Source organism: Lipomyces doorenjongii (assembly GCF_038497915.1).
Source record: "Lipomyces doorenjongii strain NRRL Y-27504 unplaced genomic scaffold V1508scaffold_48, whole genome shotgun sequence".
Classification (NCBI taxonomy): domain Eukaryota; kingdom Fungi; phylum Ascomycota; class Lipomycetes; order Lipomycetales; family Lipomycetaceae; genus Lipomyces; species Lipomyces doorenjongii.
Window position 1 is genome coordinate 96,944 of NW_027118115.1, and position 26,417 is coordinate 123,360.

The following is a 26,417-nucleotide window of genomic DNA, read 5'->3' on the forward strand; positions in this document are numbered from 1 at the left end:
CGGCGTAGCCCTCGCCAACCATAGGAAGTAGTGTAGGGTGGATTCGATATGTGGTCCAATTCGCGAGCTCACGGTCTATCCGTCATTAAGATCTTGTAACCTGTCTCGCGTCGGAGAGATAGAAAGTAATGAAAACAATTGGCATTCCCGGTGGGATATTCCAGTATTGCTCTTCTTGGAAGACAAGATGTAATGAGGAATGTGAAACCTTCTATGAACAAGAATGGTCCACATAGTCTTAGTATAGTTATTATTATTTAACATGCTGAAATTGTCGAAGTGAATAGTCTTGGTAGAAATTATACTCTAGGCCCAACGTCATACTATTTGCTGCAGCTAAGTAAAATGTATCGGATAGCTAAGAAAATTGTAGGTTTGCACGTGAAGTTCGAAAGTACTGTAATGAGACCTCCAAAAGTGTGCAATAACTAATGTTCCAAGGGTTGCGTGGCCCTAGCACGAGCCGCGGCTTTGGGTGGAATTTGGGAACATCAAATCGTCTCCCCGCAATGGGAAGTCTAGTGCCTCCGGATTAGCTACCGGCAATAATGGATTGAAATAAATCGTACCTTTTTCTATTTAGAGCCAAGTCTCCTCGTCAATTATTGCGGTTTACATTTGGCCTCCAACTGGGCGTGCACGATGGTCGCTGTGAAGAGCCTGACTAATGGCGGGACTGGGCGATATAGTCGCCGAAAGAGGCCTTCGAGGCCAAAGAAAGCAACCTTGCTGGTGGAGGAAGACGAGGTATTGGAAGTGGATGCCAGAAAGCTAGCAATTTCAGCGGACTTGTACGACGAGCTATTTAAGATCACCAAAACGGAAAATCTCTCGAATGGAATGAATACACTTAGTGAGATTAATCATACATCCAACAACGCTGGAAGTGCACGATTCGTCTCCATATGCTCGGTCACGGAATATTCAACTTTATCCTCTCCACAGTGGTTGCTGTATCGATGTGACCAGGATTCTCTATTACCACCGTCGACCGGGAGGATCAATGCCCGCTGTGCGGGGCCATTGCAGGATCATTCTATAATTCTCATTCACCAAGCAAAACCCGTCTCGCTGAGCCAAGTTGTCCTTACATTTACACCACCAGCATATGATTATATAAGGAGCTTATCCGAGCAAGAGACGTTGGAGTATTTTCGGAATTATGATGTTATTCGAAAGGGACAATATATTAGCATTCTCGACTGTCTGGTTCGCGCTTGCGAGCCGGTGGATCAAGGTATATTGCACCCCGGATCAACGAAATTTACGTTTGTGAAAGACGAGAATAGTTGGAATCCGTATTCAGAGGCTCTAGATATACATGAACCAATTGCAAAATTGAATGTCGATGATGGGTTGTCTGCATCACTTGACAGCGAAGATTTGTCTCGGTTTTTGGAGGCGCCTTTGAATTGGGAGGGTTCAAATCCGGCATTGTCTCTTGCGCCATCGATTGTTAATTCTAAGAAGGATTTAGTGTCGATTGAGGTTGTACCGCTGAGCAAAAGGATTGAACCTGACGTTTTGATACCACTGGGCAAGGGATCGGATGACAGCGAGGTTCGAGGTTTTGTAGGAGTGGACGTCTTGGCACGGGTAGGGTGCTTCTCAGGTGATTGGGTACGATTTCTGCGTTTGTTACGCAAACATGGCTAAAGTAAGTATAGGTCATCATTAGGACTGAATATTTGTCGAGGCCGATACGGTTATATTCTTTCCCGTTTCCGAACGCGTTTGACATCAAAAAGCTATATATCTCTCCTATTTTTCTATACAACTTGGGAATGCCATCAACAGTACAGATTGAGATGGGCTCATTGAAGGAGCCTAAATCGGCTAAAGAAATCATTATTTCCCGGATCTCATCCGCTATTTCGACAGACCGTACACTACAACAAGCATGTCTGCAAGGCTTGCGCTCGTATTTGGAGTACCACAAGCGAGTCGTGGCAAAAGATGATTTAATAGCTATTCCCGTAGATGTTGCTCTAGCGAAGCTCATGTACAGTCATGAACCTAGCAATAACAACGGTACTGTCCACGAAGATATGGTTACTTCAACATCTACAACGCGTCCATCGGCAGTCGCGTGGTGTAAAGTAACAGCCATAGCACCGTCAGACGAGAACTCAACAGACAGCGCGTTTGTGGTCGACGCATCACATACTCGTGTCGTGCAGGCTGGCACCTCGTCAGCTCGCCATCCGCCTACATCACTACCTTGGTCGCAATACTTCAAAATTCCGTCGTTGCCTCCAGTTGAATCTCCGAGCAGCCGCCGATTCAGGCAATTATTGTCCGTGGGCATCTCGCCGGGTGGTATCCCACTTCAGACGGCTGTTTTAGTTTACTCAGCCAAGCGTGGTGTCGGAAAGGCAACTATGGTGAAGTATGTGGCGGGGCAGCTCGGTGTTCATGTGTTTGAGATTGAAGGGCATGAGATTGCGGGCGACACAGACACGAAAACTCTTGGTACTCTAAAAGCAAAATTGGAACGCGGGAGCGATTGTTCTCCATGCGTTGTGCTGATCCGGCATCTGGAAGCAATATCGAGGAAATCAGCGGATGGCGGAGACGGTAATCACAAAGGAGACAAGATTCTTGCCATGATCAAAGAGCATGCAAGTGGTTTTCCAGGTGTTGTTATCGTTGCCACAGTCTCGGACATCGACGCGGTTTCGGACGAAGTGCGTGCTGGCTTCAATTTTGAAATAGAAGTCGGTACACCATCAGAAGCGGAGAGAAGGCAAATATTTGAATTTTTGACAGACCCTGTTTCTTGCTCGCTTTGGAATATCGCGAGCATACCATACACAGATGAAGATCCTAGTCTGCCCAAGGGATTCTTGTTAAGCGAGGACGTCGAACTGGATAGTTTGGCACTCCAATCTGCTGGATTAGTACCTCCAGATTTGGTGGCTATTGTGAAATCTGCCTATGATATTGCTCTCGACCGAATTGAGGAGTCATTTGAAAGCTATAGTACTCGCGATATCCTTCTGTCGTGCGGCGGTTATCTTAAACTGATTCCTGGTGATTTTGAAATGGCGACAAGCGACGCGAGGCGGAAGTACAGTGACTCTATTGGTGCACCTAGAATTCCCAGCGTCAAGTGGGATGATGTCGGGGGTCTTAGTGAAGCAAAGTCTGAGATTTTGGACACAATCGAAATGCCGCTCAAATTCCCAGAATTATTCTCCGGAGGTGTCAAAAAGCGCAGTGGTATTCTTTTCTACGGTCCGCCTGGTACTGGAAAGACACTTCTGGCGAAGGCTATTGCGACTACATTCTCGCTCAATTTCTTCTCCGTGAAAGGCCCAGAGTTGCTTAATATGTATATTGGTGAGTCTGAGTCCAACGTGCGAAAAGTTTTCCAACGGGCACGGGATGCACGACCATGTATTGTGTTCTTCGATGAGCTGGATTCAGTTGCACCTAAACGTGGAAATCAAGGCGACTCCGGCGGAGTTATGGATCGAATTGTATCACAACTTTTGGCTGAATTGGATGGTATGAGCAGTATCGGGGGTGAGGGCGTATTTGTAGTTGGCGCTACAAACCGCCCCGACTTACTCGACGAGGCCCTACTACGTCCTGGACGGTATTGAATTTAAATTGCCAATCATTTACAGAATCTAATTTTGTGCAGATTTGATAAACTATTGTATCTTGGTGTCTCTGACACTCATGAGCAGCAGTACAACATTTTGAAGGCGCTCACAAGAAAGTATGACTTCCAAGGGTATCTTCCTTCGAAGCTGTGACTAACTTGCTTATCATGACTAGATTTAATATGGCCCCTGACCTTGATTTGCAAGTTGTCGCCGAAACTTGTCCATTTACATATACCGGTGCTGACTTCTATGCTCTTTGTTCCGATGCGATGCTTAACGCAATGGCGCGTCTTGCCTCATCCATTGACGAGCGAGTCAAAGCGTATGATCCGCCTGTTAGTACACGCTGGTGGTTTGACACTCAAGCTACGAAGGAAGACTTCGAAGTAATCGTTCGAAAAGTGGACTTTGAAAAAGCTAGACGCGAATTGGTGGCTAGCGTGAGCGAGGATGAGTTGAGACACTACAAGCGCGTTAGAGAAGACTTTGAAGGCAGAAAAAATGTTGGTAAAGCTGATGTGCAGCCAAATTCGTCGGCGGCCAAAGGCAAAGGTAAAGCAAAGATTGTGGATTATAACGGCGTTGATTTTTAGTTTGGATTACAAGCTTTTTTATCTGATAGATTAATAGTAGCTGCAATTATGGACGGATATTTTATATTTGACTTTTTCTTTGGCAGTCCGGCCTGCACTGTTACGGAAGCTGAGAAATTGACGATACCATTATAGTATCCTGTAAACTGACAGGATATTTAGGCTTATCACCTAACAATAACAGTGTGAACTGTAGTGTAGACCGTCTGACTCAGGACGCCCTAACCCATACAGTGATGCTGCAGACAGAACAAGGCTTGCGGGACGGCCGAATCTCCGATAACGTCCGAAGAAAAACTCCCACCTGCTTCTCGCTTAATTAGCGCTAATGCATGAGACAAGGATTACCCAATACAAACTTGCGCACCGTCAATATTGAAAGTTTCATGCAATTTTAAGAAAAATAACCATCTACTGGAATTTGCGAATGGTACAGGTGTGTGAGAGCTGTGATAACCGTTAGAGATGCGCAGGACCGACAAGCACACATGAAGCTAACATTCAATTTGTCGCAGAGTCGGCATATGCGACATTTCTAAACAATCACTAGCCGCTTTAGAGGATAGGAATGTCCGCTACAGAAGATCCTGGAGGTGGGAATATCAAGGTAGTGGTGCGGGTGCGGCCGTTCAATAACCGAGGTAAGTGAAATGATATATGACGACCACCGGTGCAGTACTCTTAGGAGTGCAGATGCATGAACATATCATCATTTACAAGTTCTTAATGCTTACAAAATAATTTAGAACGTGCCCGAAATGCAAAATGTATCATTCAAATGGAAGAGGACCAAACTGTGGTCCAGGTCCCTGACGACTCGCCAGGGACAAAATCAACCCCGTCGAAGTCATTTTCGAGAGCCGAGAAGATGAAGATATTTAAGTACGATAAGAGTTACTGGAGTTTCGACTCGATTGATGAAAAATATGGTGTGTACCCTCAAATAAATTATTATTGGACATGTGCGAAGTTGCTGACAAAGATCTGAAGCTGGCCAGGAACAGGTGTTCAACGACCTCGGCATGCCATTACTCGATAACGCGTTTAAAGGCTTTAATAACTGCATTTTTGCATATGGACAAACAGGATCCGGAAAGTCATACTCTATGGTGAGTAGTTTGTGGCCCAGATAAGGCAATCAGTAGCTAATTGAGATAGATGGGTCCGCGGGACGAACCAGGAGTGATTCCCCGGATATGCCAGCAGCTATTTGCTAGAATGTTAGTTCTTATCAGGTTAGAGAACATTATTTGCGTGTGTCTTGCTAATTATCGATAGTGCTGAGATCAGTAAGGACGACAGTCATACATTCACTGTCGAGGTGTCATATCTCGAGATCTACAATGAACGCGTGCGGGACCTTTTAAATCCGAAGAATAAGGGCAATTTGCGAGTCAGAGAACACCCCTCGCTAGGGCCGTATGTGGAGGATTTGGTATGACTACTTATTATAGAAATAGTAGGGGTGCCTGCTAATTTTGGTAGTCTCGTTTGGCTGTCGGCTCGTTCGCCGAAATCGAGGAACTGATGGACGAGGGTAACAAAGCGCGAACAGTAGCTGCGACCAACATGAACGAAACTTCATCTCGCTCTCACGCAGTTTTCACGCTCACAGTTACGCAAAAGACACACGATTTTGGAACCAATATGGACGCCGAAAAAGTGTCACGGATCTCGCTGGTCGATTTGGCGGGCTCTGAAAGAGCATCGGCTACAGGTGCAACTGGTAGTCGACTTAAAGAAGGCACTGAAATCAACAGATCATTGTCTTCTCTAGGTCGAGTAATCCGCATACTGGCGGATCTGTCTAGTGGCAAGAAGCAGAAAGATGCCACCGTGGTTCCATATCGTGACTCCGCATTGACATGGCTATTGAAGGATTCATTGGGTGGTAATTCTATGACTGCGATGATTGCCACGATTTCGCCAGCCGATATAAATTATGACGAGACCCTTTCCACGCTGCGGTACGCTGACTCAGCAAAGAGGATTAGGAATCACGCTATTGTTAACGAAGATCCGAATGCGAAACTTATTCGGGAACTTAAAGAGGAGCTGGGATTGCTACGGACAAAGCTAGAAACTGGAGACGGCAAAGTTGGGGAAGTGGTCACTTTGGATAATCAACTTATTTCCATAACCGCTTCAGATGGCACAACTCGAAACGTTGCTAGGGCAGAAATTGCCGAGCAGTTGAATGCGTCGGAAAAATTATTGAAAGAGATGAATCAAACCTGGGAAGAGCGATTAGCAATGACACAAGAAATCCACAAACAGCGAGAGGCCGCATTGGAAGAACTAGGTATCAATATTGAAAAGGGTTTTGTTGGATTGCATACGCCGAAGAACATTCCGTATCTTGTCAACTTGAGCGACGATCCATTACTAGCTGAGTGTCTCGTCTACAATCTTAAGCGTGGTAGTACTCGAGTCGGCAACGCCGATAGTTTAACAACCGCACAAATTCGATTACATGGATCCAAGATTCTCACAGATCACTGTATATTTGAGAACGAGGATGGCGTGGTCACAATCATACCCAATGATAATGCCGCTGTCATGGTCAACGGACTTCGACTCAGCGCTGCAAGACGACTGCATTCGGGAGATCGTATTATATTGGGAGATTTCCACATTTTTCGGTTTAACCATCCACAAGAGGCTCTTATGCAGCGTCACAAGGGAACTAGGAACATACGAGCGCAATCGGCTATCTATGCAGAACGGAAGAAAGCTGTATCACCGACGGAAGGGCCGAAGAGCAGCTCCGCCTCCGACGATACAGAGAGAGCTAGCGTTAGCTCAGATTACGTTGATTTTCCATCGTTCGAGGAAATTTCAAGCGGCGCGGGGACTCCAAAATGGGTAACATTGCCCGCGGAAGACACCATGGGTGATTGGTCATTTGCGCGGATGGAGGCTGCTAAGACTTATCTTGGATCCGACGCAACAGCAAATATTGCTTCGTTGACTGACGAGGAACTTGACAGATTGTTCGATGAGATGCAACGCGTTCGGTCTACTCGAAAAGGCCGTCCCGAGTCTGGCCTTGACATGTACGATGGAGACACTGACTCTATGTTGAGCTCCAGCTCCTCTCCATTTGCATCACGCGATCGTCGAAGTATCAACGGAATCTCCGATTACTTTTCAGAAGATCCGTTTGTGCCTACAGCGTCTGGTAGAAGCTCTACTGTTGATGTGTATAGACCAGATAGCTTGAAAATGAAGATAAATCAGGTACGGACCGAGCTTCGTGGCCGTATGGAGGTACAGAGGGAGTTGGAGAGTAAATTGCGAGAGAATATGAACATTTCGCCGTCACCGTCTCAGCATTCGGAAAAGGAACTGGTGGACAACTTACAAAGGCGACTGTCTATTTCATCGCCTACATTTACTCTAAAGCGAAAACCGGAATTGTCTCAGGAGGAGAAAATCCTTGCAAGCAAAGTGATTGCAAAGTGGCGACGGCGGGGGTCGTTAAGGATGATGGACGCCATATATCGGCATGCTTTACTGCTCAAGGAGGCGCAGATCATGAGTAACGAGATGAATCAAGATGTCCGTTTTCAATTTACAATCGTGGATGAAGGCTTTGTTGCGGCTTCTTCGTATGATCTGGTGTTGAACAACGCGGAGCCTGAGGAGGACGAGGCACTTACGAATGCACTCAAGCCAAGCATAGCAGTGAGAGCCATGGATTTCCGAGAGGAAGTCATTAAACTATTTTCCGTCGAGAAGCTGGCAAGTAAGGTCAAATCCATGCGGAATATCTACAATGAGTCACCAATGTACGCGGAGCTCCATGGACTTTCCAAAACTGTTCCACTTTCGGATACGTTTTTACAGAAATACACGTATGTTGGGGATGCGTATGTACCGATGATAGGTGCCTTACGAGGCCACAAGAAGGAATTTAGTAGTGATATTATATCGCCACACACTCTCAGTGTCATTGGTCTAGTTAATGTCTCTCTTGAGCCATCGGAGGGTGATCCTGCGGATCCTGGTGACGGATTGTCTTCTTTCACTATAGTTGCTCATTTAAAATCAATACTTGGCTTTTCGGAGCGCGAATTTACAGAAGTTCATGTGCAGATGTTCCTTCCAGGCGGCAATGAAACGTCCTATCCGGGTGGAATTTCGACAAGCCAGATAGTGAGTGGATTCGGAGATAGTGCGGTAGTTTTTGACAGTTATCATGCAATCAGTTTCAGCTCCGGTCTATCCGCTTCAACTGTGCGGAATCCTGCAAATTCCACTCCATTACAGTTACAGTTGAAGGTTTTCGGAAAAATTTCAAGTATTCACTTGGAAAAGCTGCTGAGTTGGGACGATATGCGGGAAGAAGGTGCAAAAGCCGAGAGAGTGTCGAGTAGTTTGGACAAATCTGACTTGGCAATTCAGAAACATGATGCGTTTGTAAAGATTCAAGTTCTCGAGTTGTCAGATTCTGGATTATACGAGGCCGTTGATATTCTTCGCGGTTATAATGACGAAAAAGGATTGCTGTACCTCCATATTGGTGTTCAGAAGCGAATTCGACTGTCAATTACGCATTCGTCTGGTGACAGCTTTGATTGGAGTAATATATCGAAATTAGCGGTTACCGATGTCCGTCTAATTGATCCGCAAGGTGACATACACAACTCGCAGAGGAAATGTGACAGAGTCGAGCTACGGTTGATCAACAAGCTGAAGACGATCGCAAATGCAGATGGTACCAGGACAGTTACAGTCATCGGCCAGTGGGATTCCAGTGCTCATAGTTCTATTTTTTTGGACAGTACTACTGCTGATAAGTGCCGCATCGTCATAAGTGTTAATTGGCAGGTCTCGACTCCATCAATCACATCTCCAGTAGAATTTACGACTAATCTGGTGGGGGTGATGCAGGGGCGTGCCGCTCGCGCGCCGTCCAGATTGTCATTGATCTTGTCATCCAGCCGGATCACGCATTCATATGTTGCTTTATTCCAAGTTCAGTTGCGGCCATATAACGCGGCAGATCCGCGACCGCTGTGTATCCAGAGTACCTACATTAGTGGCGAGGAATATCTTGGTACGTGGAAACCGCGAGGAGTATCGTTGGTTGAGCAGTACACAGCCGCTCGCAACCTTCGAATCAAGCGCGCGGAGCTGGATCATACGAATACGGTGCTATGCTGTGTGAATGTAAAGGATTTTCCACATTCAGAGAGCGAAACTTTTGATGACCGCCAAGTGCGCTTGTTAGTAATGGTTTTGGATTTGTGGAAACGGAATTTCAGATATGAGCAGGTTCGCAGTACGTCTCCTATTTCATATTTAGCAAACCCGCAAGCCGGTATGAAATATGTTGCCGATGTTCGTCAAGTATCAAAAAGGTGGGTTTTTATTAATTCCTGTGGCTTACATTGTAAAGGATGAGTTTAACCGTAATATAGTTCAACGTCAGTGAAGGGTGGATACGCGTGGATGCCTGATGAGGCGATGCAGTCTTGGGAACGTCGGTACATTGATCTTCGTAGACCATATTTGCACGTTTATAATCTTCCCGACATGGACGAAGTCTTCGCCATCAATGTCACTCAATGCCGGATCGGGTATAGACCTGAGGTATTAGAATCCCTTCAACGACCAAATATTTTTGCGATATACACTGACAACGGGACGCATCTGATCTTTGTCAAGTCCCATAGCGAGCTGAGCGAGTGGGTTATGAAGATTGGACAGGGGTTTGGAAGCGATCAGACAGTAATGCAGGATTAAATTAATTATTGTTATGTTTTGGTGTGTGGCGTTATTGGGGACTTGTTCTAAGGTTTAGTTATGCGTTTCAAATGAATTTGGAATTGGAGTTTTTTTGATGGGATCGGTTTAATGGTTTTCAGTGTTTGCCATAGAGATAAAGTATGAGCGCAATGTTTAGTATTGTCCTCCGCGTTGGATTTGTACTAATGTCATGGCCTTTGAACTCCACATCTCCCCACGTATGTCAAGTCATTTGATAGCCTAAGGCAGCACTGAACTGAGCGTATATCGTCGATATATGCATCATGGGGCAATCAAGTTAGACATAAAGGTATTCCACAAGTATCCGTCCATCGTAGACTATTAGGTGGTAAATAATGACAACCGGGGTGTTCGGAAGAAAAAGGAATAATTCTTGGCCGTGCGGGTGGCAATATTCTTCTGGTCACTGGCCGCCCACTGTCTGAACTCACGCCATATCTCCTCCTTCTCCGCCATAAGTTTCTCTCGGTGCCGTTCACTGATATCCTCTATTGCCAGTAAACGATCGTACTCATCCATAATCTGGACAGCGTCATAGTAAATGTCTAGTCTGTTCTTCTCCAGATTATTAACGTAGCTATTCTTGAATGGCGACGGACCTTCGTGATAGATATTCATTTCCAATCGTTTCGCCGCTTTCTTCAGATCAAGCGTGCTTTCCTGTAGCAGTCTTGCAAACTCCTTCAATTGTACTGATTTAAGCTGCATTTCGTCATGTATTTCCTTTACTTGCTCTGAAACTTTGTTTGAGTCCATCGCGTTGATTGAGACTAGTTGATTTTCTATCCTTGTAAAGAAATTATCTAGGTCCTCCTCAAGGGCTTGCGCAAGCTCAAATTTTGCGATGGCTTCTTTGTTATGCGCGTACTCGTGGTATATCTCTGTGACTATCCCCAGCGAGGTGGCAGCTTCGGCGCCCGATGACATAGATTCATGATCGAACGTTTTCGGATTAACATCGAGATTGACCAGATTCTTTCCGCGCGTCCGCGAGAATTCAGGAATTGTTGTCGGTTTAGCGGTCATATACTTCTGAACGGCATCGTGTGAATGCTTTGTCTCTACTAATTGATCACGGCCATTCGCGGCGTACGTGATTAGCGCAGATAATAACGGTTGCTCTTCTGCAGTATCGCTTGACTCTGAGCTTCCATCCGAGTCATCGAGAGAATCGTCATACGTGGCGTTAGGATCGACAGGTATCGGTTTGAACGCAGAATAATCTTCCGGAGCAAGTTCTGCTCTAAATTAGCTTTCTTCTACCCAAGCAGCACAGTGAAACATCACTCCACCTTTTGCATAATTCTCCGCAAAAGATTGTGCCATGCCACAAAGTGAAGACCAAAAACCGCTATATTCATTCTTCTCGGGATGCGGCTGGTCATGCGTCACTGATGAGTAACTGTCATTTTCCGCCGACGACGACGCTCGAGAAGACAATGTCAAAGAGTTGTTATCAGTGTCTATTCCGAGCACAGGATGCATCTTCGATGGCTGCGGAACAAGACTCGCCATGCCTTCTATGATTATCTTATCGGTCTCAGAGCACTGATCCATCATGACCTAACAGGATCAAAGGTGTAGTCTAATTGACGAGAGAGGAATGAAAGTAGATACGCCAAAACTGCGGAAGCAAGAGACTTATAGGAAATGAAATTGAGTAACAGAAGTTCGGTATATGAAATCGAGTCAGAAAACATTGTCGACTAGCGTTCTATATAAGCACTATAGGAGCGAGCTGGTCTCGTGCAACATGTCAGTTCCGACCACATTGTGACACTGAAATGATATGTTCAGGGCACGGTAATAGCGTATTTGTAGAACTGTGGAACTGTGGAAACTGTGGCAAGATGGTGGTGTGTTCCGTGTCCGGGCTTTAGTGGTTCAGCCCAGGCTCGGATTGGGCTTGAGTATGCACCTGCTGTGCACCATTACAATGTAAATAGTCACAGAGCACAGCGTGGCATAGGGCTGGACGCAATACGATTTCGCCGGGGGTTGGCCCATATTGGATACCGTATATCGTGTCGCCTGCGAGAAAAACCTGACATTATCGTCTATTTTATCTCCCACTTGGTGATATCGTATCGCCATATGGCGTAGGACAGCTTACAATATCGCCCAATGCGCCAAGATAAATGCCGAGATTAACGCTATTAGTTTAACAAAAAGGGTGGAAGAAGATTAATTAAATATGCTCTTTGTAACCCATAAATCTATGCTGGGTACTTTTGCGTGCACTTTACTCTTTACTCACCCATTCTATCCAGCGCCCTTCATTACCGTGATGAGGATCACGTGGAATCTCGGCGATACCATACGATATTCATCGTAACGCCTAATTTGAAATTAAGGCGATATTATTGCCAGGAATTTTCCTCTGGCAACATCGTATGGTCGCAGATACTATATCGTGTCCAACCCCGTGGCATTATCTAAAGTTTCCAGATATAGTGTCATCCAGTCCTATTACAATGTGCGCATAGAATGCAACACTCGCTGTCACGACAGCAGATTGACAGAAGAATCTGTGCACGTTTCGTTGGAGACAGGAGGGAGGCGCTCTAACAATGACACTCTATATTATTTTGTAACTAGACGACGCTGACCAGTACCATCGTATATCCGAACAAAATATGTTGTCGCTGGTTAATTAGACTAAAGTCCCTGTCTACGTCTCAATTACGTTCATTTGTACAATGCCATACTCCCGCGAAACAGCCCACATATCGTACAAAACGCTATTAAACTCCGGACACTAATACATGCATAAATAAATCTTAGTAAAACAGACCTAAGACCCAAGTAAATGAACGTAGCACCCATGCCAAGTCAGGAAAACCTTACGGTATGCCTCTGATATATGTAGCAAGGTGCCGGTCAAAGAGTTCACATCTGACCGGCATTTCAATTTGATAAAACGGATTCTTAATGACGTAGTCTGCGTATAGTTCGTATATTCGTCGTAAAATTGCGTCGGTATTTTGCTGTCTTGGTTCTGAAATTAACAAAAATTTGGTACCTACGTCGGTCATGTTAGCCATCCCGTACATTCATAGACAGTCAGAAGGACCGACGATAATACCTGTTAATGTTTGGAAACACTGTAGTCGAAATGTTTCTGTTTCTAGCACTTCTATACCCGACGAGGATGGTACTGGAGATATTTGTGATGCAATTGCATAGACACTGGAAATGTGGTTAGTGTTCCCGCTTTGAATTTAATTAGACAGAGATTGCTTACGCATGGAAGGTGCCAGAGAGAACAAGATAGTCGTTGGATGATAACCGCTTCAGCCCTTCATTGAAATCACGCTAAAGGACTGTTAAAAACTGACAATGGATGTAAGGGAACTGAGATACATACTTGGTAAATCAAACCAGCAGCTTTGTTGAGAATGTATAACGAATACACTACCATTGTGTACTAATAAAGCTTGGTGGGCTAGATCAAGCTGATGGCTAGGACATATAATGTCGGAGTAGACTGCAAACAATGGTCCACCTAGGTCTAAGGGTATCTCGGCAAACTCAATGACGCCCTTTTTGGTCGACGAAGTCGGGCGCAAAACAGATTTTGCCCTTATTTTTAACTTTGTTACTTCGCAAAATGGATTAGCGCCTGCGACGAGCGTCACTTCTGATGGATCTGCACTTCTCTAAACACGTCTTTTTATTCAGAATCTTAAACATTCGCGCCGCCACACTGATCGTCGGGATTGTCAGGGAAGAATCACACATATTTCATCTTTGTCAGTCGGTACCCTGCATCTACACGACATCTGCTGCTCACGTCCATCGGTATCCGACGCCCGGCACGAAGTGCAACTCTCCGCTCGTTGCTAGAGAAGACTTTCTTCTGTCTCCGGATTAGCACCATTACATACCTTGAAGTCCACTATCCGGCATGTCTGCCACTCGACCGCGGCCACGACGGCTGATAAATGGTGTGATCGAAGACGTCGACGCGTCTGTGCTGAAACTCGGGCCTGAGTTCGATGTCAAACAGGTCTCGCACGACGGCGAGGAGATGCCGTTGATCGCGTTGAACTTGTCGGAAGTGAGGCTACTTATGATGGCTGCTATGCGGCAACGGACGAGGGAGATGAATGGGCAGGGGGGGGGATATGACGAGATGGAGCAGGATGATATGGATGAGGAGGAACTGTTGTCATCGAATCAGTATGCTCATTGGTGAACATTGCTTTCAGCATAGATGCTGACTGATGTCCCAGAATTGTGCGAAAAACACAAGAATATCTGTCGATATTTGCGAGGTTCCGAGATGAGGATACCGTGAGCGCTGTTGAGCATATTTTGAAAACTCCTGAAAATGCGGACTTACACCCATTTGAAATTGCTCAATTAGGTACTCTTGAATTACTTTTTTGTGTCTATCTGAAGAAGCTTGTGGATCCCCACATATTTATACTAATCGGTTACAGGATCTTTATCTTGCGAGGATGCGGAGGAAGCGAAGACATTGATTCCAAGGTATATTTTTACGGGTCTCTTCTGCTAATAGAGATAGCATCTGTGGTCGTATTGCAGAGTGTTTGAATGACAACTTACGATCGTTAGTCTTGCGAATAAAAAGTCAGACCAAGAACTACAGGCCCTCCTCGACAGTGTGAGTGTTACTCTCCTTCTCTTTATCCAACTCGAACGATCAGCTAAACTTGCTACACTACAGTTAAGACGATACGGTTAAAAGTTTTTTGTACCACCAATATGTATTTTAGTGCCCACCGACTCGGCGGAAATGTGTTTTGCATTACAGACATCAAAATTCGTTTCCTCATTCATTAGTAAATTGGGTTTTTTACGACAAAATTTTACGGATTGGTTAGCGCGAGATTGCTCGCATTGTATTTGTATATATATGGTTTAGAATGACTATTAATCTGTTTGACTTAGTAGCAATTATACGAATTACAGTTACGGATGTAAAGAATTGCTCTATCGTGATACCCTATACGGCTCTTTAGAGCGCGGTATTAAGTATACTACCTGCTGGCTATGCTGCATGCGCCTATAGCGAGCGGAGACTTTTCCGTAACGGCGAAATGTTTCCATGCAGCATTACTATTTATTATCATACCCTCTGTCCATGTGAGGCTGTTAAACTAGTGTAGATTTCAGAGCTACCCACCAGCGCATTCTTGCATTTCTCGTTTCAATACAGTTATCATAATGCTAGTATGGCACTTTGACGCTATTTTGTGCTGTTCTTTTAGTTATATCCGTTTACTATTCAGTTAGTGGCATCAGGAAGGAGTCTGGAGACAAAGGCTCTCCTGCATAAATTGCGGTACCACTAATAAGGCCCCGTCGCTGAATATTGCGGCTGGGTTATCCGACGCACACCTTCTCGCTGCAAGAGCTGACATATATATATACTTGCTCGCTTAAGACCCGGAAACTAAACGAAACACATCCTCATATCTCAGACAAGAAGTTGCTGCGGCCATTACTGTGGAGAGTTTTCGTGAGCACGTTGGTGCTGACGTATGCAGTTGGAGATCGCAGTGCCATATAGGCTCTGTAGAGTTGTGATTCTACCAGGTAAGCATCATCTCTCCGTATCCTCGATATCCTGCCACCAAAGTCAACATGGAACGAATATAGGACGGACCCAAAACTATAATATTAACTGATAGTTACATCCGCTGAATTATCCTTATGATCGCCGTTATCCGCGTTTGGCATATATCAGCGAGGTAATAATGCCTGCATTTTCGAAACGGAAACAAGGTCCGTCAGGTGGATTCAGAGTTGAGAATATGATGCACGCTGCACAGCCCCGGGACGAAAGTCCGAATGTCGAATGTGGTACTACTCCGCCACCTCGATCTCGCCCCTTAAGTTCTCGACAGTGTCCTGAGTGGGAAGGAGTCACGCTTCAAGATGCGCCATATGACTCCGATATAGGCAGTAGCGAAGATGAAGATCTTGTTGCCGCCCGCGCGGCAGTGCAGGGTAGTCCCAGTCCGAGATCTCTAACGATGTACGAAGAGTCAGAATTGTTTCTCCCCTCTGGCTCGCGGATGATCTTAAACCCTAATAGGTTGTCGATGCCAAGTAATGGTAGTAGTCTGTGTATTACGAATTTGGATGGGAATGAGAATCATTTTAAGAGTGGGGCGGTGACGGGCGAAGATCTGGAGGCTTATATTGTTAGCGAGTTTGAAGCCGAGCCTACATCAGCTACTGCTCTTCCAAAGGTCATTATTCATGTGGATGACAATGACCCAGAATCGGTACTCCAATTTGAGCAGGAATCGCACAGCACGCATATCCTATCACAACCAGCCAGCCCATCCATTTTGGACCCATCCCCGCAACAGCCACAATCATATATTGGACCTCGTATGCCATCCGTCCTGCCACTGTCCCCAAGAGCGCGGCAGCAGTACATACTATCTTCAAATACATCGAAAAGTCCAACCATTGTTCCGGTATCCCCAGATCATTACTATCCTCCAGCACCTGTCTCAGCATTTGCACTGCCTCTGCAGATACCAGCTGACGGTCACCTTTCTCCTCACACCGCCTGCGATGATGCTGACGACGCACAAAGCACCGCATCTTCCTCCTCTGTCGCCTCAACAACGTCAAAACGCCACCGGCTCAGCGCAGTATTCCGCCGCATGCGCGCGGCCTCGGACGCAAGTTCCACATCAAGCACATTCAAGCATGCGCGGCATCGGAGCGCAAGTCAGACGCCTTCTGTACATGTGCCAGAGGACTTGCCGGCCTTGCCAGATGAGGCGATCGTTCCTGGCCTGGAACGGTCAGACACGGTTATCCGGCGCGCGGACGAGGCGTGGGAGAATCGTGCGGTTGCCCTCGCGACGAAGGAGATGGCTGGTGATAGCGGTGTTGTCCATCGTATGGGACGGTTGAGTGTTGCAGACTCTGGACTGGCGCGGCAGAGGAGCCCGAGTGTTGGCACGCCGGAGATGGATGTGAATATTCAGACTGCTATCGATTTACATGAGAAAGGAGGTGAGTGCGTTACTATTCGGTTGCAGAATGTTTATACTGACGTCGTAAGATTTGGTAGAATCGACACGAATGCTCGGCTGCCTGGCAGATCCGAACGGGGACAACAATGCACTGGCGCAAGTCCTATACGGCCTTGCGCTGCGCCACGGCTGGGGCATCCAACCCAACCCGGATGAAGCGATAGCCTACCTGCGTATGGCAGCTTCCAACTCCGCCGTCATCGAAAATGAGGCAAAGAAAGCCAACACAAACCTCGCGACGCGGAGCCGTAAAGCTGGCGCAGGACGCGCAAAAGGTGAGCTGACGCTCGCCATATTTGAACTCGCGAATTGTTTCAGGTTCGGCTGGGGTGTGGACAAGGATATAGTTGCAGCTAAGCAATATTATGAGACTGCAGCCCATTTGGGTGATCCGGATGCTATGCTGGAGGTTGGGTGGTGTTTGTTGACAGGGTCTGGGTGCAAGAAGGATAAATTCATGGCAGCACAGTTTTACAGGATGGCGGAGAAGGCTGGTAAGGAGGAGGTTGGACAGTCTTGGATTTGGAAGGAGAAGTATGATCCAACGCCGAACAATATGGAGAAACACAGGCGAAGAGCATGAGGATGCATAGGATAAAGAAGGATTAGTCATGTATAGTAGGGAAGTGTTATATATGCAATGTAATTGCACTAACTATGAAAGGGAAGAATTACTTTACACTTTAATGATAATACCCAACCGATCCGGACCCATATGTACTATATACAAAAGTGACAATATCTCCTGCGCAGACTCACTTCCACAGCTTATCTCGCAACGCCAACTCCTTCATCGCCAATTGTCTCGCTATTTCATAATCCCTCTCCTCCCGCTCCCGCATCCCATTCATAAATACCCCTATCCTTGCCGCGCGTTGTCGTCCTCCTTCATTATTCTGACGGCGGCGGAGCAAACGGGCTTCATGCAGACACCGTTTGACATCATCACTTATGTTGTTGCACTTGAATTGGCGCTCCATGAATGACAAGTTGAGGTGACAATCGTTTAGTGCTTGGATGAGATCGGAGCAGTCTGTGTAACCATCAGTTAGTAATTGTAGTTGTGTATCATACCAGATGGAGAATGGGGAGTACCTATGAAGTCGGGGTGATCTAAGTTTGGGTGCATCACGAGAAAATTGACGTGGAAACAAAAATTGAGATGCCAATGCTTTGAACAATGCCTTCTATTAATTATACTCGATCAGATCGAAGCAGTCTGAATTGTTCTCGATGACAGATCCGCAAAATAACGCCACAGCACCGCCACAGAGGTGAGAAACTTAGTGACAGGCTAGGGCTAAACGATGTGGATGCATTGCGAAGAATCAGAGGCACAACTATATAAACGCCGGTCACAAGATAATGCAGGAATCGAGTAGTTCGAGTGCAGCAGCTGGCGGGATTGCGAGTAAGAAGCAAGCCGGTAAGTTACTTGAGTTGTGCGTTATTGCAAAGTTACTAATACTTTTGAGCTCATAGAACTCCAGGCGCAGTACAACTCCTATAAATCCACACTTCAGCAGCTCGCGCAGAAAATTGGAGAACTAGAATCTGAAGGAGACGAGCATAAATTAGTTCTCGAGACGCTGCAGCCGCTTCCTGGATCTCGCAAATGTTTTAGGATGATTGGCGGTGTGCTGGTGGAGAGGACGGTGGCCGAGGTTATTCCTGCACTGGAGACGAACGCAAAGGGCGTGGAAAGTGTGTTGCAGCAGCTTGTGAAGGAGTATAAGAAGACTGAGGACGATATGAAGAAGTGGCAGGTGAGTGCTATGCTCGCGGAATATCTTTGTGGAAAATGCTAACGACGTATAACAGACGAAGAATAAGGTGCAGGTTGTTCAGGGGCCATAATGAAACATGATCACGATCAATTGAGGAGATACGATGCATGCTTGCATTCTATTTGCCGGATGCCACACCAAGTACCATTGACTAGCGTATGATTACTCATACATCACAGACGAGCAACAGTTACGATATCATCCCTCAAAATGGAACTGTCTTATTTCATCCATTGTCATTCACAACATACAAGATGCAATATGCAAATTACGAACGAGTAAGAACGGACAATCAGGTTACCCAACCATAAACAATATGATTAAGTGATATATAACTATGTACAATGAAAAGTGTCGTAAATCGTAAATAACCAATAAACTCCAATTTTGTCGAGGTTAATCAAATCCATGTGTTTCTAAGCGCCGGCTTTGCGCTGACCGGGAGGATCGCCGAATATCCTGACGGCACCAAACCGCGTGTCTCGACTGACGACGCCCTTCTCGATCTCCTTCTCGAGCACGGGGTTCGAGATGCCGTACTTACTCCATCTTACGACCGGCGCGCGCACGATACTCTGCATTTTCGGTGCGCCGTCGACTATGCCTTCTTTTTTCAGCTTTGCGATAAACCCATCTGGATCGTCGATCGCGTCGAGTTTCAGTCGCTGCAACTTTGCGATGTCTTCTGACGCCGTTTCGCGCTGGGAAGTGAGCAGCTCAAGCGTGGACGAGAGCGCGATATAGTCTGTATTGGTGTCGAGATCGATGGCCACTGTGGGCACACCCTGGTCTTCGGGTGGCAAGTTGCGGTCCTCGCTTGCATCTGCGGAGGCAGCCGCACGTTCTTTAGAGCGTGTAGTGACTGGGGTGATCGGTGGCAAGTTTGCGAGTGCAAGACGTTTGGAGAGCGACACCTGAGTCTTGTTCTGGTACAGGCTTGGCCGTGGGATCGCGGTTGGAGTGTCATAGTAAGCTGGAGTTGATACTGCCGAAGGCGTTGCCATTGGAGAGACACTCCTTGCGACCGTTGCATCGTCCACCGTCTCCGCTGTGCAGACGGCTGTCTGTTCAACCGACGCATCAGTCATCTCGATGTCCGCGGTCTGCGCAGCCTCAGCTTCGAGCGCAGCTTTCTCGTCGATGACTTCCTCGATTGGCACGCTATCGGTCTTTTCTTCTTCAAGTTCCTTGTCCTTGTCGAGCTCCTCCTGCTCCCTCTTAAGCCGCTCCATTTTCTGGAGGGTCTTGTAGTGCATAGGCGATTGCCTCGTCATGGCAGACCCTGTGGAGCGACTGCGGTTGCGATTGTAGTCGCGCTGCTCGCGGAGCGGAGGAGGGTGGCGAGTGCGAGTGCGAGTGCGAGTACGAGTGCTAGTGCGCGTTGAGATCCTGCGTGCAGACGTTGTGGCGAGTACTGTGAATAGTAGGTAGTGGAGTAAAAGTAGACAGTACGATAGAATGAAATGCGGCGGTAGACATCGCGAGCCGCGACTTTTGGATGCGACGGCAACTTCGAGTGCCATGTGCACGTACCCTTACCCTTAACAGTCTCCCGCTTACGGCTTAGCTCCTTTTTTCTTAGGGCGAGAGCTTAAATCAATGACGTCTTGGATGACAATTTTAGATTGCGAGAATTATACAAGTTACCATAACTTACTCAAATCAATAATTTTCAATTTGCTCGCTTGATTAAACACGGCCACTAGTAACGATTAATAATCACTCGTCCAGCATACTGTACTCTAAAAACCCAATCCATTCATCCTATTCCTCGATTTACAATATAACAAATGAAACTTATATACACATATGACAATAGTCCTACACACCACATTAAACAATGAGCAATTGCACTATGCTGTAATAAACTCCGTCCCAATTATTATTCCAATTACAATTCCACTCATTCCCAACTTTATCACACTCACGAACAAACCATATTCAAACAGAAAGATTTTTAGAAGTTCGCGCGGCCTTGGTTGAATGACACCCCGTTCACAGCTGCCTGCGCCGCTGCAACGACCGTTGCCACCTGCGACTGTGACGTCCGATCGTCCATGCTGTCGGAAGTGTCCATCAAGTTAGGCTCAGGCGTCAACCCTGTATGCATATTGAGATCCCATCCGAGTCCCTGAAACCCAGGCGGCCCGTTCGTGACTCCATCAGCTCCGGGAGCCTGTCCCCCGACTGAGTTCCACGTCGTCGGGTTCAGGTCCATGCCCTGCATAAACATATCCCATTCTTCCCAGTTCATGCCTTGAGGAACATCATTTCCTGGCGACTGCGTCATCAGCATCATTCCCGCGTTCGAAATCATCCGCGTGTCACCCGGCGATAGCATGTCAGTAGAAGCCGTCGTGCTGCTACTTGTACCAGGGCCCGTGATAGATCCAGGGCGCGATCCACCACCAGCACTCGCCGAACTGGCCTCTGTCTGCTCGTCGCCGCTGCCCGCGTGGACCCCATTTCCGCTAAGCCCGTTCAAAAACAGAGAACCATTAGGATGAATAGATCGTTTCGTACGCGACAAAGTGGACCCATCCAGTTGTGGCTGCGGCACCGAGTGTACTTGTTGCAACCAATTCGGATCCGGGAGACGTCGCAACCTGAACGGCGCGTCCATATAAATCTCATCTTCTTCCGGTAAAAACGTGACCTCAAACGACTGAGAATCGACTTGCATAGTAATTGGTCCCTGTTCTTGCGACCCCGGCGCACTCATAGTCATATTACTATCCATCATGGTCGACGTAGGTAGCATACCCTCACTAAGCGTCTCGTGGACCACGAGTGAGTGAGAATCGTAGTTCGCACGCGACACATCGATGTTCATCGTCGGCTCCGAAATGCCAGAGGGCATATCCATAGAATAACTTTGCCTCCGAATCGCATTCTTCTGCACCTTCATGCGTTCTTCCGGAGTCATCTTTTCCATCTCATAAAATCTCTCGAGTAAACTCTCAATCAACCCGTGCTTTTTAGCCGCAGACATGTCATACCTACCCACAGACGCATGAATCTGTCGCGATACATCCACCGCATCACGAACCGTCTGTCTCTGAAACAGAGACATGGAGTCCATATTCGTGTAAAGCTCAACGCACAGCATAATACATGCGTGGAAAAAATGATTCAGCATCAATCCGTCCGTGAACCATGCAAACGTGTTCAGCGTCTCCCGCGCGGCCGGCGCATGGTACAGCCAATTCTGTCGACGAATGATCTGCAGGGACGCGTCCATGCATTCGTCCTTACTGCGCTTGAACTTTGGATTGGCTTGTGCTCGAGCTGCGAATGGTCGATGTAGAACTATTAGTGACTTTCGATACTGTAGATCGAGCAGGAAACGCTGCATGACGATATGCGGCGGGTCAAGCGGGTTCGACGCTTCAGGCGGAACACGTAAATATTCCGGATAGTTCGCGAATGTCGCTCGTAATTCCGCGTCATGCGCCAAAATTGTATCGTATCCCGGCCGCGGTCGCAGCGAGAATGTACCAGACACAATCCGGCACAGCACGTTAGCCATCTTACTATGGCACAAAAGATATGATGTGTTGGTCTCCATCTCCCATGGTCGAGAATCTGGTATCTTCTGTGAGTTGGGGTTGATGTCAACGTCGTCGATGTTCAGGGGCATTCTAACGTCATGCTCGCCTGCTCGTATTGTCAACGGTAGGCCCTCGTTAATTGAAAATAAGATGTCCAGCGATGTCACAATACACCACATTTGCCGCCGTATTTCTGCTTCGTACGGAGATATATTAAACCATTTCGGATCGCGATGGAGGCCCTAAATCTCATAAGCTTTCTGCTACAATACGTCACCAAGAATAACATACCATGGACTGTGCTATTCGTATTATTATGCCCACAGACACCCAAGTCTTGTCCATCCAATTTCCATTGAGCGCCCTTCGTGTTTCTGACATAAGCCATAGCGTTAATGTCCTGATAATCACGATGCTGCCCTTCAGCATGAAATTTCCTTCAACCAAACACACCTCAGCCGCTTTCTGCCATCCAAGCCACGTGTCCAGCTCTCGTCCTTGATACGATGGTGGCCCTTCACCCTGTCGAAAGGACTGCAATGCGATCGCCAAAATACATAATAACATTCCAATCCAAACTATATCAGTATTCTCCGGATCCCTCCAAAAGGAAGCGTATTCATCCTCGAATGCAGGCTTGTGAAGGACATGATAGATCGGATCGAAAAATTCAAAATATCTGTAAACTAAAACATCACACTCGCCCTTGGAAGGTATCAGTGCCAAAATATCTGACCGTTCGACACCGCTCACGCTGTTAAACGGAAAACAGTTCTGATATTCGGGATCATTTTCTGCATCTCTACTTATTGGGCGATATCTACTATCGACATGGTACTGTTTACCTTTCTCAAACAAGGCCTTCACCTCGCTCAGTTCATTCAAAAGAGCGCCCCAATGCGTTTCTCCATGATACATGGCCTTGCCCTTTTTATCCAGTTTCATCATTCCAAGCGACTCTCTCACGGCATCTACATCTGGTGCGAGCTCGCCTGTCGATTTTAATTCTCGGGGTCGATTATTTGATTCTTCTCCGATTGAATCCTGAGGACTATCTGAATCCCCACTAGATGTGTGCATTAGCCTGCATCAGAAATTAGAACTATTCGGCTACCAATACGGCAATAAATATCTACCCTAATACCAAGCTCTCTAGCTTGTCCAGTCTATTCTGGAGCTCAGCTCCAGTCGCCCGTTTGTTCCCATTCAACGCACCATTAGCAAACAATTGCGGGGGCAAGCCCTGATGACTCGCCACCTGCGAGACCGCCTGCGCGATATTGTTTCCCACTAAATAAACACACGCCCCTTCCTCCCCTCTCTTTATACAGTTCTCACACGGATGCCCGCGATTGCATTTTAATTTCCTCTGTCGACAAAAGTTACACGACAAAGGCACTCGATTCCGCTTGCGGATGGTTTTATGGTCGGCCGAAGCCGCAGTGTTGATTTGCGGTAGTTGCGGAGGCGTGAGACTTGATGAAGAGGTGAGTGATCGTTGGGATGACGGTGATTCACCGATTCCCTGTTTCACATCTGCTGGTGGGACCATCGTGCTTTTAGGTCGCTTCCGACGAAATGAATGACTGGTGCTATTGAAGCGGCTGTTGGCGTTCACTAAGGAGCGTATGTAGGCAAACAATTGACCGACAAGATGTATATGTCAGATTTCCAGATGAATTATTGAGACTGAGACAAGGATCACAAATTAGACATGAAATGGTTGCCGGCCTCAATTTGGCGACAGGGAATAGGGTGAGTCGTGATGCTGATTGAAAACGGTTATAATCTAAGGGTGTGATTCGAGGTGACAACCGGATCAAGGACTGAGCCTGCAAAAAGATAATTGTAAGTAAAATCACACTAATTAAAATTGAACAGCGTGAATTTGGAGATCAAAAAACAATTCGCAATCTAAAGTACTGGTGGCGGGACTCAGACAGATTGATCCCATGAAGTGCAGCGGCGTTTCGATCGCAATATTGATTCGGCCGAATTTTTCAAACTGCTGAATCGATTCTGTTGTAATAGTGCTAATATATCCACTGAATAGTACACAACGGCGACTGATAGCAATGAAAGAGTGTGGAAATATGCCCAAGTGTGCCTTCAAGATGATTGAAGTGCTGTAGGAACGGGCACCGCCACCTGTAACTGGGAGAATACACTGCTGTTGCAAAGCGCACGCAGCTCAGAAAATTCAGAAAAATTAAGAAGACTTACTAGGGTAATTCTATATACTTAGATAAGAATTTGTAGTGATTGAATTGGTGGATTAGGCGGACAAGTTAGAGAGCAGAGCAGAGGAGAACAATCAGCGGGTGTAAGCGTTAAGCAGTAGTGCGCCAGCGTGAATGACGAGTAGTTCCAAAAGTTGTTTCCTTGCCGCGTACATAACTCAAAACCCAAGTTGCTAACCAGAATGTGTGCGATTAAACTTTAAGACGGACATCCCAACTCTCGTGTGGACAATCAAACCAAGAGGCCCATTTTAATGATTGCTATTCTATTATTTACTGAAGCCTATCACAAAGCAACAATTCTGTGGCTGAAATTGGCAAATAGTCTAGCCAGCGATTGAATATGTCGAAAACTATAGGTAATCGACATAATTTATGACATAGAGTACTATCCAGTGCCGACTAGAAGTGGATGTCGACTATATTCTTAATTAGTTTTTGCTTGCTCGGTGAATATATTTGCTGCTTAGTAACATATCAGAGGATGAGTTATAAGCTAGAAGCATTCAAAGTACTCAGTCAAATAATAATGCTTGCAGGCAACGTTTTGGCGCACGAACCTTCAGCCATCCCGCAGGGGTGACTCATTTTTGTGCGCCATAATTGTCCGTATCTGACGCAGTCAATTGACAGAGCATCACGCAGTCAGCTAAGCTAGCCAGTCATAATTGTTTGTACTTAAATCTAGTCTCTAAGAAGGCGTTCAGTGATCCTTGAAACTTCGATATATTACTGTGACGTGTAGCTGCGTCTTGTGGTGGACCGCGAGTGTCTGGATCCCTCATCAGCCATACGCCTTTTTGGCTTCTACTTAGTTGCTCTCATAGTTTCTGTCACACCCTCACTCCATTGCACTTCTACTCAATGATGCCTCAAGCTTCGTATTGCACTTGACTAAGTGTCCATTGCTTTTCATAACAGATCTTGTCCCTGCATTTTCCTCCGATTACCGTACAAATTGTTCGGAGACTGAATGAAATAACTGCATTCCTTAATATTCAATATGCATAAATCAGTTAGCAAATAGGCATGGAATTCATCGAAGACTAGGTCAGCCGACTCAGAAGTAATGCACGCATACATGACTACAACGCATTTCTTTAGTCTAATTCATGCATTTGTTCACGTTTACCTCCTTCTCGGGGGTGGATATGCGGACTTTAAGAGCAACACCCCCTGACCCCAAGACCAAAACGCCGAGTCCTCAATAGACGCAGCATGGATCCTCCGCAAGTCTCTCACACAATAATCATCATTGATCACCCCATCTACAATTTTTTTAGAACTAGGCGAACGTATGCAAATATGTGATTCAAAATTGTTGTTCCCCCACTATGGCCTTGTAGTTCGAAGTCGGTTGCGGTTGCGGCGTGGCGGTGCTAAACTCCGTGTGGCTTGCAAGATAATGACGTCATCAGCCATATAGAGTTCAATTCGGCCATCTCGCTGATTGATGCAAGGAGAGAGAGAGCGGAAAGATACCTCAGCTCTGCTACGTGTTTTCGCAGGACCTAGGTTCACCGGCCGTACTATCCTGAAGTCACCCTTGTAAATTCATAAATCGTTGCGTGCACACTGTCTTAAGAGCTGCGAGCACGATGAAGTGAGTCCTCAGCGATACTGCTACGAGACGAGTGTTGCGCCTGCAGATTGAAAAGTACTGATCTAGTGCCAATGCAAGGATTCACTGTTCATATTCGTTGCGATCGCGTCTTTGTCCTTTCGCTTAATCAGCTGGTGATTATACGTTAGTCCCGACAATGGTGCATAACCCTAACCCCAATAACTATGGAATTCATACCTATGGTTGACATTTTCGGCCAACCGAA

General features: G+C 46.4%; 10 protein-coding genes across 10 annotated transcripts; 5 read left to right on the top strand and 5 right to left on the bottom strand.

The window, feature by feature from the left end:
• Positions 1-503: 503 nt before the first annotated feature.
• On the top strand, positions 504-4,335 carry V1508DRAFT_457115 (P-loop containing nucleoside triphosphate hydrolase protein). The gene is made up of 4 exons (XM_066942674.1): positions 504-1,620; positions 1,668-3,601; positions 3,650-3,727; positions 3,787-4,335. The coding sequence occupies exons 1-4, from the start codon at positions 643-645 to the stop codon at positions 4,205-4,207; spliced, it is 3,411 nt and encodes a 1,136-aa protein (XP_066794268.1). The 5' UTR covers positions 504-642; the 3' UTR covers positions 4,208-4,335.
• A 614-nt stretch (positions 4,336-4,949) lies between these two features.
• Positions 4,950-10,131, top strand: V1508DRAFT_214059 (uncharacterized protein). The gene is made up of 6 exons (XM_066936250.1): positions 4,950-5,136; positions 5,198-5,316; positions 5,366-5,427; positions 5,486-5,642; positions 5,693-9,573; positions 9,634-10,131. Exons 1-6 carry the CDS (start codon positions 4,986-4,988, stop codon positions 9,956-9,958), a joined length of 4,695 nt encoding a protein of 1,564 aa, XP_066794269.1. The 5' UTR covers positions 4,950-4,985; the 3' UTR covers positions 9,959-10,131.
• Positions 10,132-10,303: 172 nt separating this feature from the next.
• Positions 10,304-11,539, bottom strand: V1508DRAFT_434081 (uncharacterized protein; the record flags this gene model as incomplete). Its single annotated transcript, XM_066942007.1, has 2 exons — positions 10,304-11,220; positions 11,275-11,539. The coding sequence occupies 2 exons, from the start codon at positions 11,537-11,539 to the stop codon at positions 10,304-10,306; spliced, it is 1,182 nt and encodes a 393-aa protein (XP_066794270.1).
• Positions 11,540-12,490: 951 nt separating this feature from the next.
• V1508DRAFT_422265 (Sybindin-like protein) lies at positions 12,491-13,522 on the bottom strand. Its single transcript, XM_066940999.1, has 4 exons — positions 13,350-13,522; positions 13,227-13,297; positions 13,068-13,171; positions 12,491-13,004 (listed from the first exon to the last, which is right to left on the bottom strand). Exons 1-4 carry the CDS (start codon positions 13,401-13,403, stop codon positions 12,826-12,828), a joined length of 408 nt encoding a protein of 135 aa, XP_066794271.1. The 5' UTR covers positions 13,404-13,522; the 3' UTR covers positions 12,491-12,825.
• Positions 13,523-13,547: 25 nt separating this feature from the next.
• Positions 13,548-14,926, top strand: V1508DRAFT_422270 (HRDC-like protein). Its single transcript, XM_066941000.1, has 5 exons — positions 13,548-14,164; positions 14,218-14,351; positions 14,428-14,476; positions 14,564-14,612; positions 14,676-14,926. The coding sequence occupies exons 1-5, from the start codon at positions 13,890-13,892 to the stop codon at positions 14,691-14,693; spliced, it is 525 nt and encodes a 174-aa protein (XP_066794272.1). The 5' UTR covers positions 13,548-13,889; the 3' UTR covers positions 14,694-14,926.
• A 1,706-nt stretch (positions 14,927-16,632) lies between these two features.
• V1508DRAFT_405662 (uncharacterized protein) lies at positions 16,633-17,593 on the top strand (the record flags this gene model as incomplete). The annotated part of the gene is made up of 2 exons (XM_066938712.1): positions 16,633-16,990; positions 17,040-17,593. The coding sequence occupies 2 exons, from the start codon at positions 16,633-16,635 to the stop codon at positions 17,591-17,593; spliced, it is 912 nt and encodes a 303-aa protein (XP_066794273.1).
• Positions 17,594-17,622: 29 nt separating this feature from the next.
• Positions 17,623-18,251, bottom strand: V1508DRAFT_422277 (uncharacterized protein). Its single transcript, XM_066941001.1, has 2 exons — positions 18,106-18,251; positions 17,623-18,043 (listed from the first exon to the last, which is right to left on the bottom strand). The coding sequence occupies exons 1-2, from the start codon at positions 18,137-18,139 to the stop codon at positions 17,766-17,768; spliced, it is 312 nt and encodes a 103-aa protein (XP_066794274.1). The 5' UTR covers positions 18,140-18,251; the 3' UTR covers positions 17,623-17,765.
• An 89-nt stretch (positions 18,252-18,340) lies between these two features.
• V1508DRAFT_422278 (Prefoldin beta-like protein) lies at positions 18,341-19,192 on the top strand. The gene is made up of 3 exons (XM_066941002.1): positions 18,341-18,436; positions 18,493-18,776; positions 18,832-19,192. The coding sequence occupies exons 1-3, from the start codon at positions 18,376-18,378 to the stop codon at positions 18,865-18,867; spliced, it is 381 nt and encodes a 126-aa protein (XP_066794275.1). The 5' UTR covers positions 18,341-18,375; the 3' UTR covers positions 18,868-19,192.
• V1508DRAFT_422280 (uncharacterized protein) lies at positions 19,030-20,239 on the bottom strand. Its single transcript, XM_066941003.1, has one exon. It carries the CDS (start codon positions 20,069-20,071, stop codon positions 19,214-19,216), a length of 858 nt encoding a protein of 285 aa, XP_066794276.1. The 5' UTR covers positions 20,072-20,239; the 3' UTR covers positions 19,030-19,213.
• Positions 20,240-20,754: 515 nt separating this feature from the next.
• On the bottom strand, positions 20,755-23,900 carry V1508DRAFT_399055 (fungal-specific transcription factor domain-containing protein; the record flags this gene model as incomplete). The annotated part of the gene is made up of 3 exons (XM_066938243.1): positions 20,755-22,590; positions 22,640-23,432; positions 23,485-23,900. 3 exons carry the CDS (start codon positions 23,898-23,900, stop codon positions 20,755-20,757), a joined length of 3,045 nt encoding a protein of 1,014 aa, XP_066794277.1.
• Between the last annotated feature and the right edge of the window lie 2,517 nt (positions 23,901-26,417).

Bases quoted from the DNA above. Each gene is read 5' to 3' on its own strand.
- V1508DRAFT_422278 (XM_066941002.1), top strand. From the start codon at position 18,376: ATGCAGGAATCGAGTAGTTCGAGTGCAGCAGCTGGCGGGATTGCGAGT. The intron at 18,437-18,492 runs GTAAGTTACTTG...TTGAGCTCATAG, and splicing joins TGCGAGTAAGAAGCAAGCCG to AACTCCAGGCGCAGTACAAC. The intron at 18,777-18,831 runs GTGAGTGCTATG...GACGTATAACAG, and splicing joins ACGATATGAAGAAGTGGCAG to ACGAAGAATAAGGTGCAGGT.
- V1508DRAFT_422280 (XM_066941003.1), bottom strand. From the start codon at position 20,071: ATGACGAGGCAATCGCCTATGCACTACAAGACCCTCCAGAAAATGGAG.
- V1508DRAFT_422265 (XM_066940999.1), bottom strand. From the start codon at position 13,403: ATGGTAGTGTATTCGTTATACATTCTCAACAAAGCTGCTGGTTTGATT. The intron at 13,172-13,226 runs GTAAGCAATCTC...CCACATTTCCAG, and splicing joins CTCTCTGGCACCTTCCATGC to TGTCTATGCAATTGCATCAC. The intron at 13,005-13,067 runs GTATTATCGTCG...TGACCGACGTAG, and splicing joins GTGTTTCCAAACATTAACAG to GTACCAAATTTTTGTTAATT.
- V1508DRAFT_214059 (XM_066936250.1), top strand. From the start codon at position 4,986: ATGGAAGAGGACCAAACTGTGGTCCAGGTCCCTGACGACTCGCCAGGG. The intron at 5,317-5,365 runs GTGAGTAGTTTG...TAATTGAGATAG, and splicing joins CCGGAAAGTCATACTCTATG to ATGGGTCCGCGGGACGAACC. The intron at 9,574-9,633 runs GTGGGTTTTTAT...ACCGTAATATAG, and splicing joins GTTCGTCAAGTATCAAAAAG to TTCAACGTCAGTGAAGGGTG.
- V1508DRAFT_422277 (XM_066941001.1), bottom strand. From the start codon at position 18,139: ATGCACCCAAACTTAGATCACCCCGACTTCATAG. The intron at 18,044-18,105 runs GTACTCCCCATT...ATGGTTACACAG, and splicing joins AGATCACCCCGACTTCATAG to ACTGCTCCGATCTCATCCAA.
- V1508DRAFT_422270 (XM_066941000.1), top strand. From the start codon at position 13,890: ATGTCTGCCACTCGACCGCGGCCACGACGGCTGATAAATGGTGTGATC. The intron at 14,352-14,427 runs GTACTCTTGAAT...AATCGGTTACAG, and splicing joins ATTTGAAATTGCTCAATTAG to GATCTTTATCTTGCGAGGAT. The intron at 14,477-14,563 runs GTATATTTTTAC...TACGATCGTTAG, and splicing joins GCGAAGACATTGATTCCAAG to TCTTGCGAATAAAAAGTCAG.
- V1508DRAFT_457115 (XM_066942674.1), top strand. From the start codon at position 643: ATGGTCGCTGTGAAGAGCCTGACTAATGGCGGGACTGGGCGATATAGT. The intron at 1,621-1,667 runs GTACGATTTCTG...AAGTAAGTATAG, and splicing joins GGTGCTTCTCAGGTGATTGG to GTCATCATTAGGACTGAATA. The intron at 3,728-3,786 runs GTATGACTTCCA...TATCATGACTAG, and splicing joins TTGAAGGCGCTCACAAGAAA to ATTTAATATGGCCCCTGACC.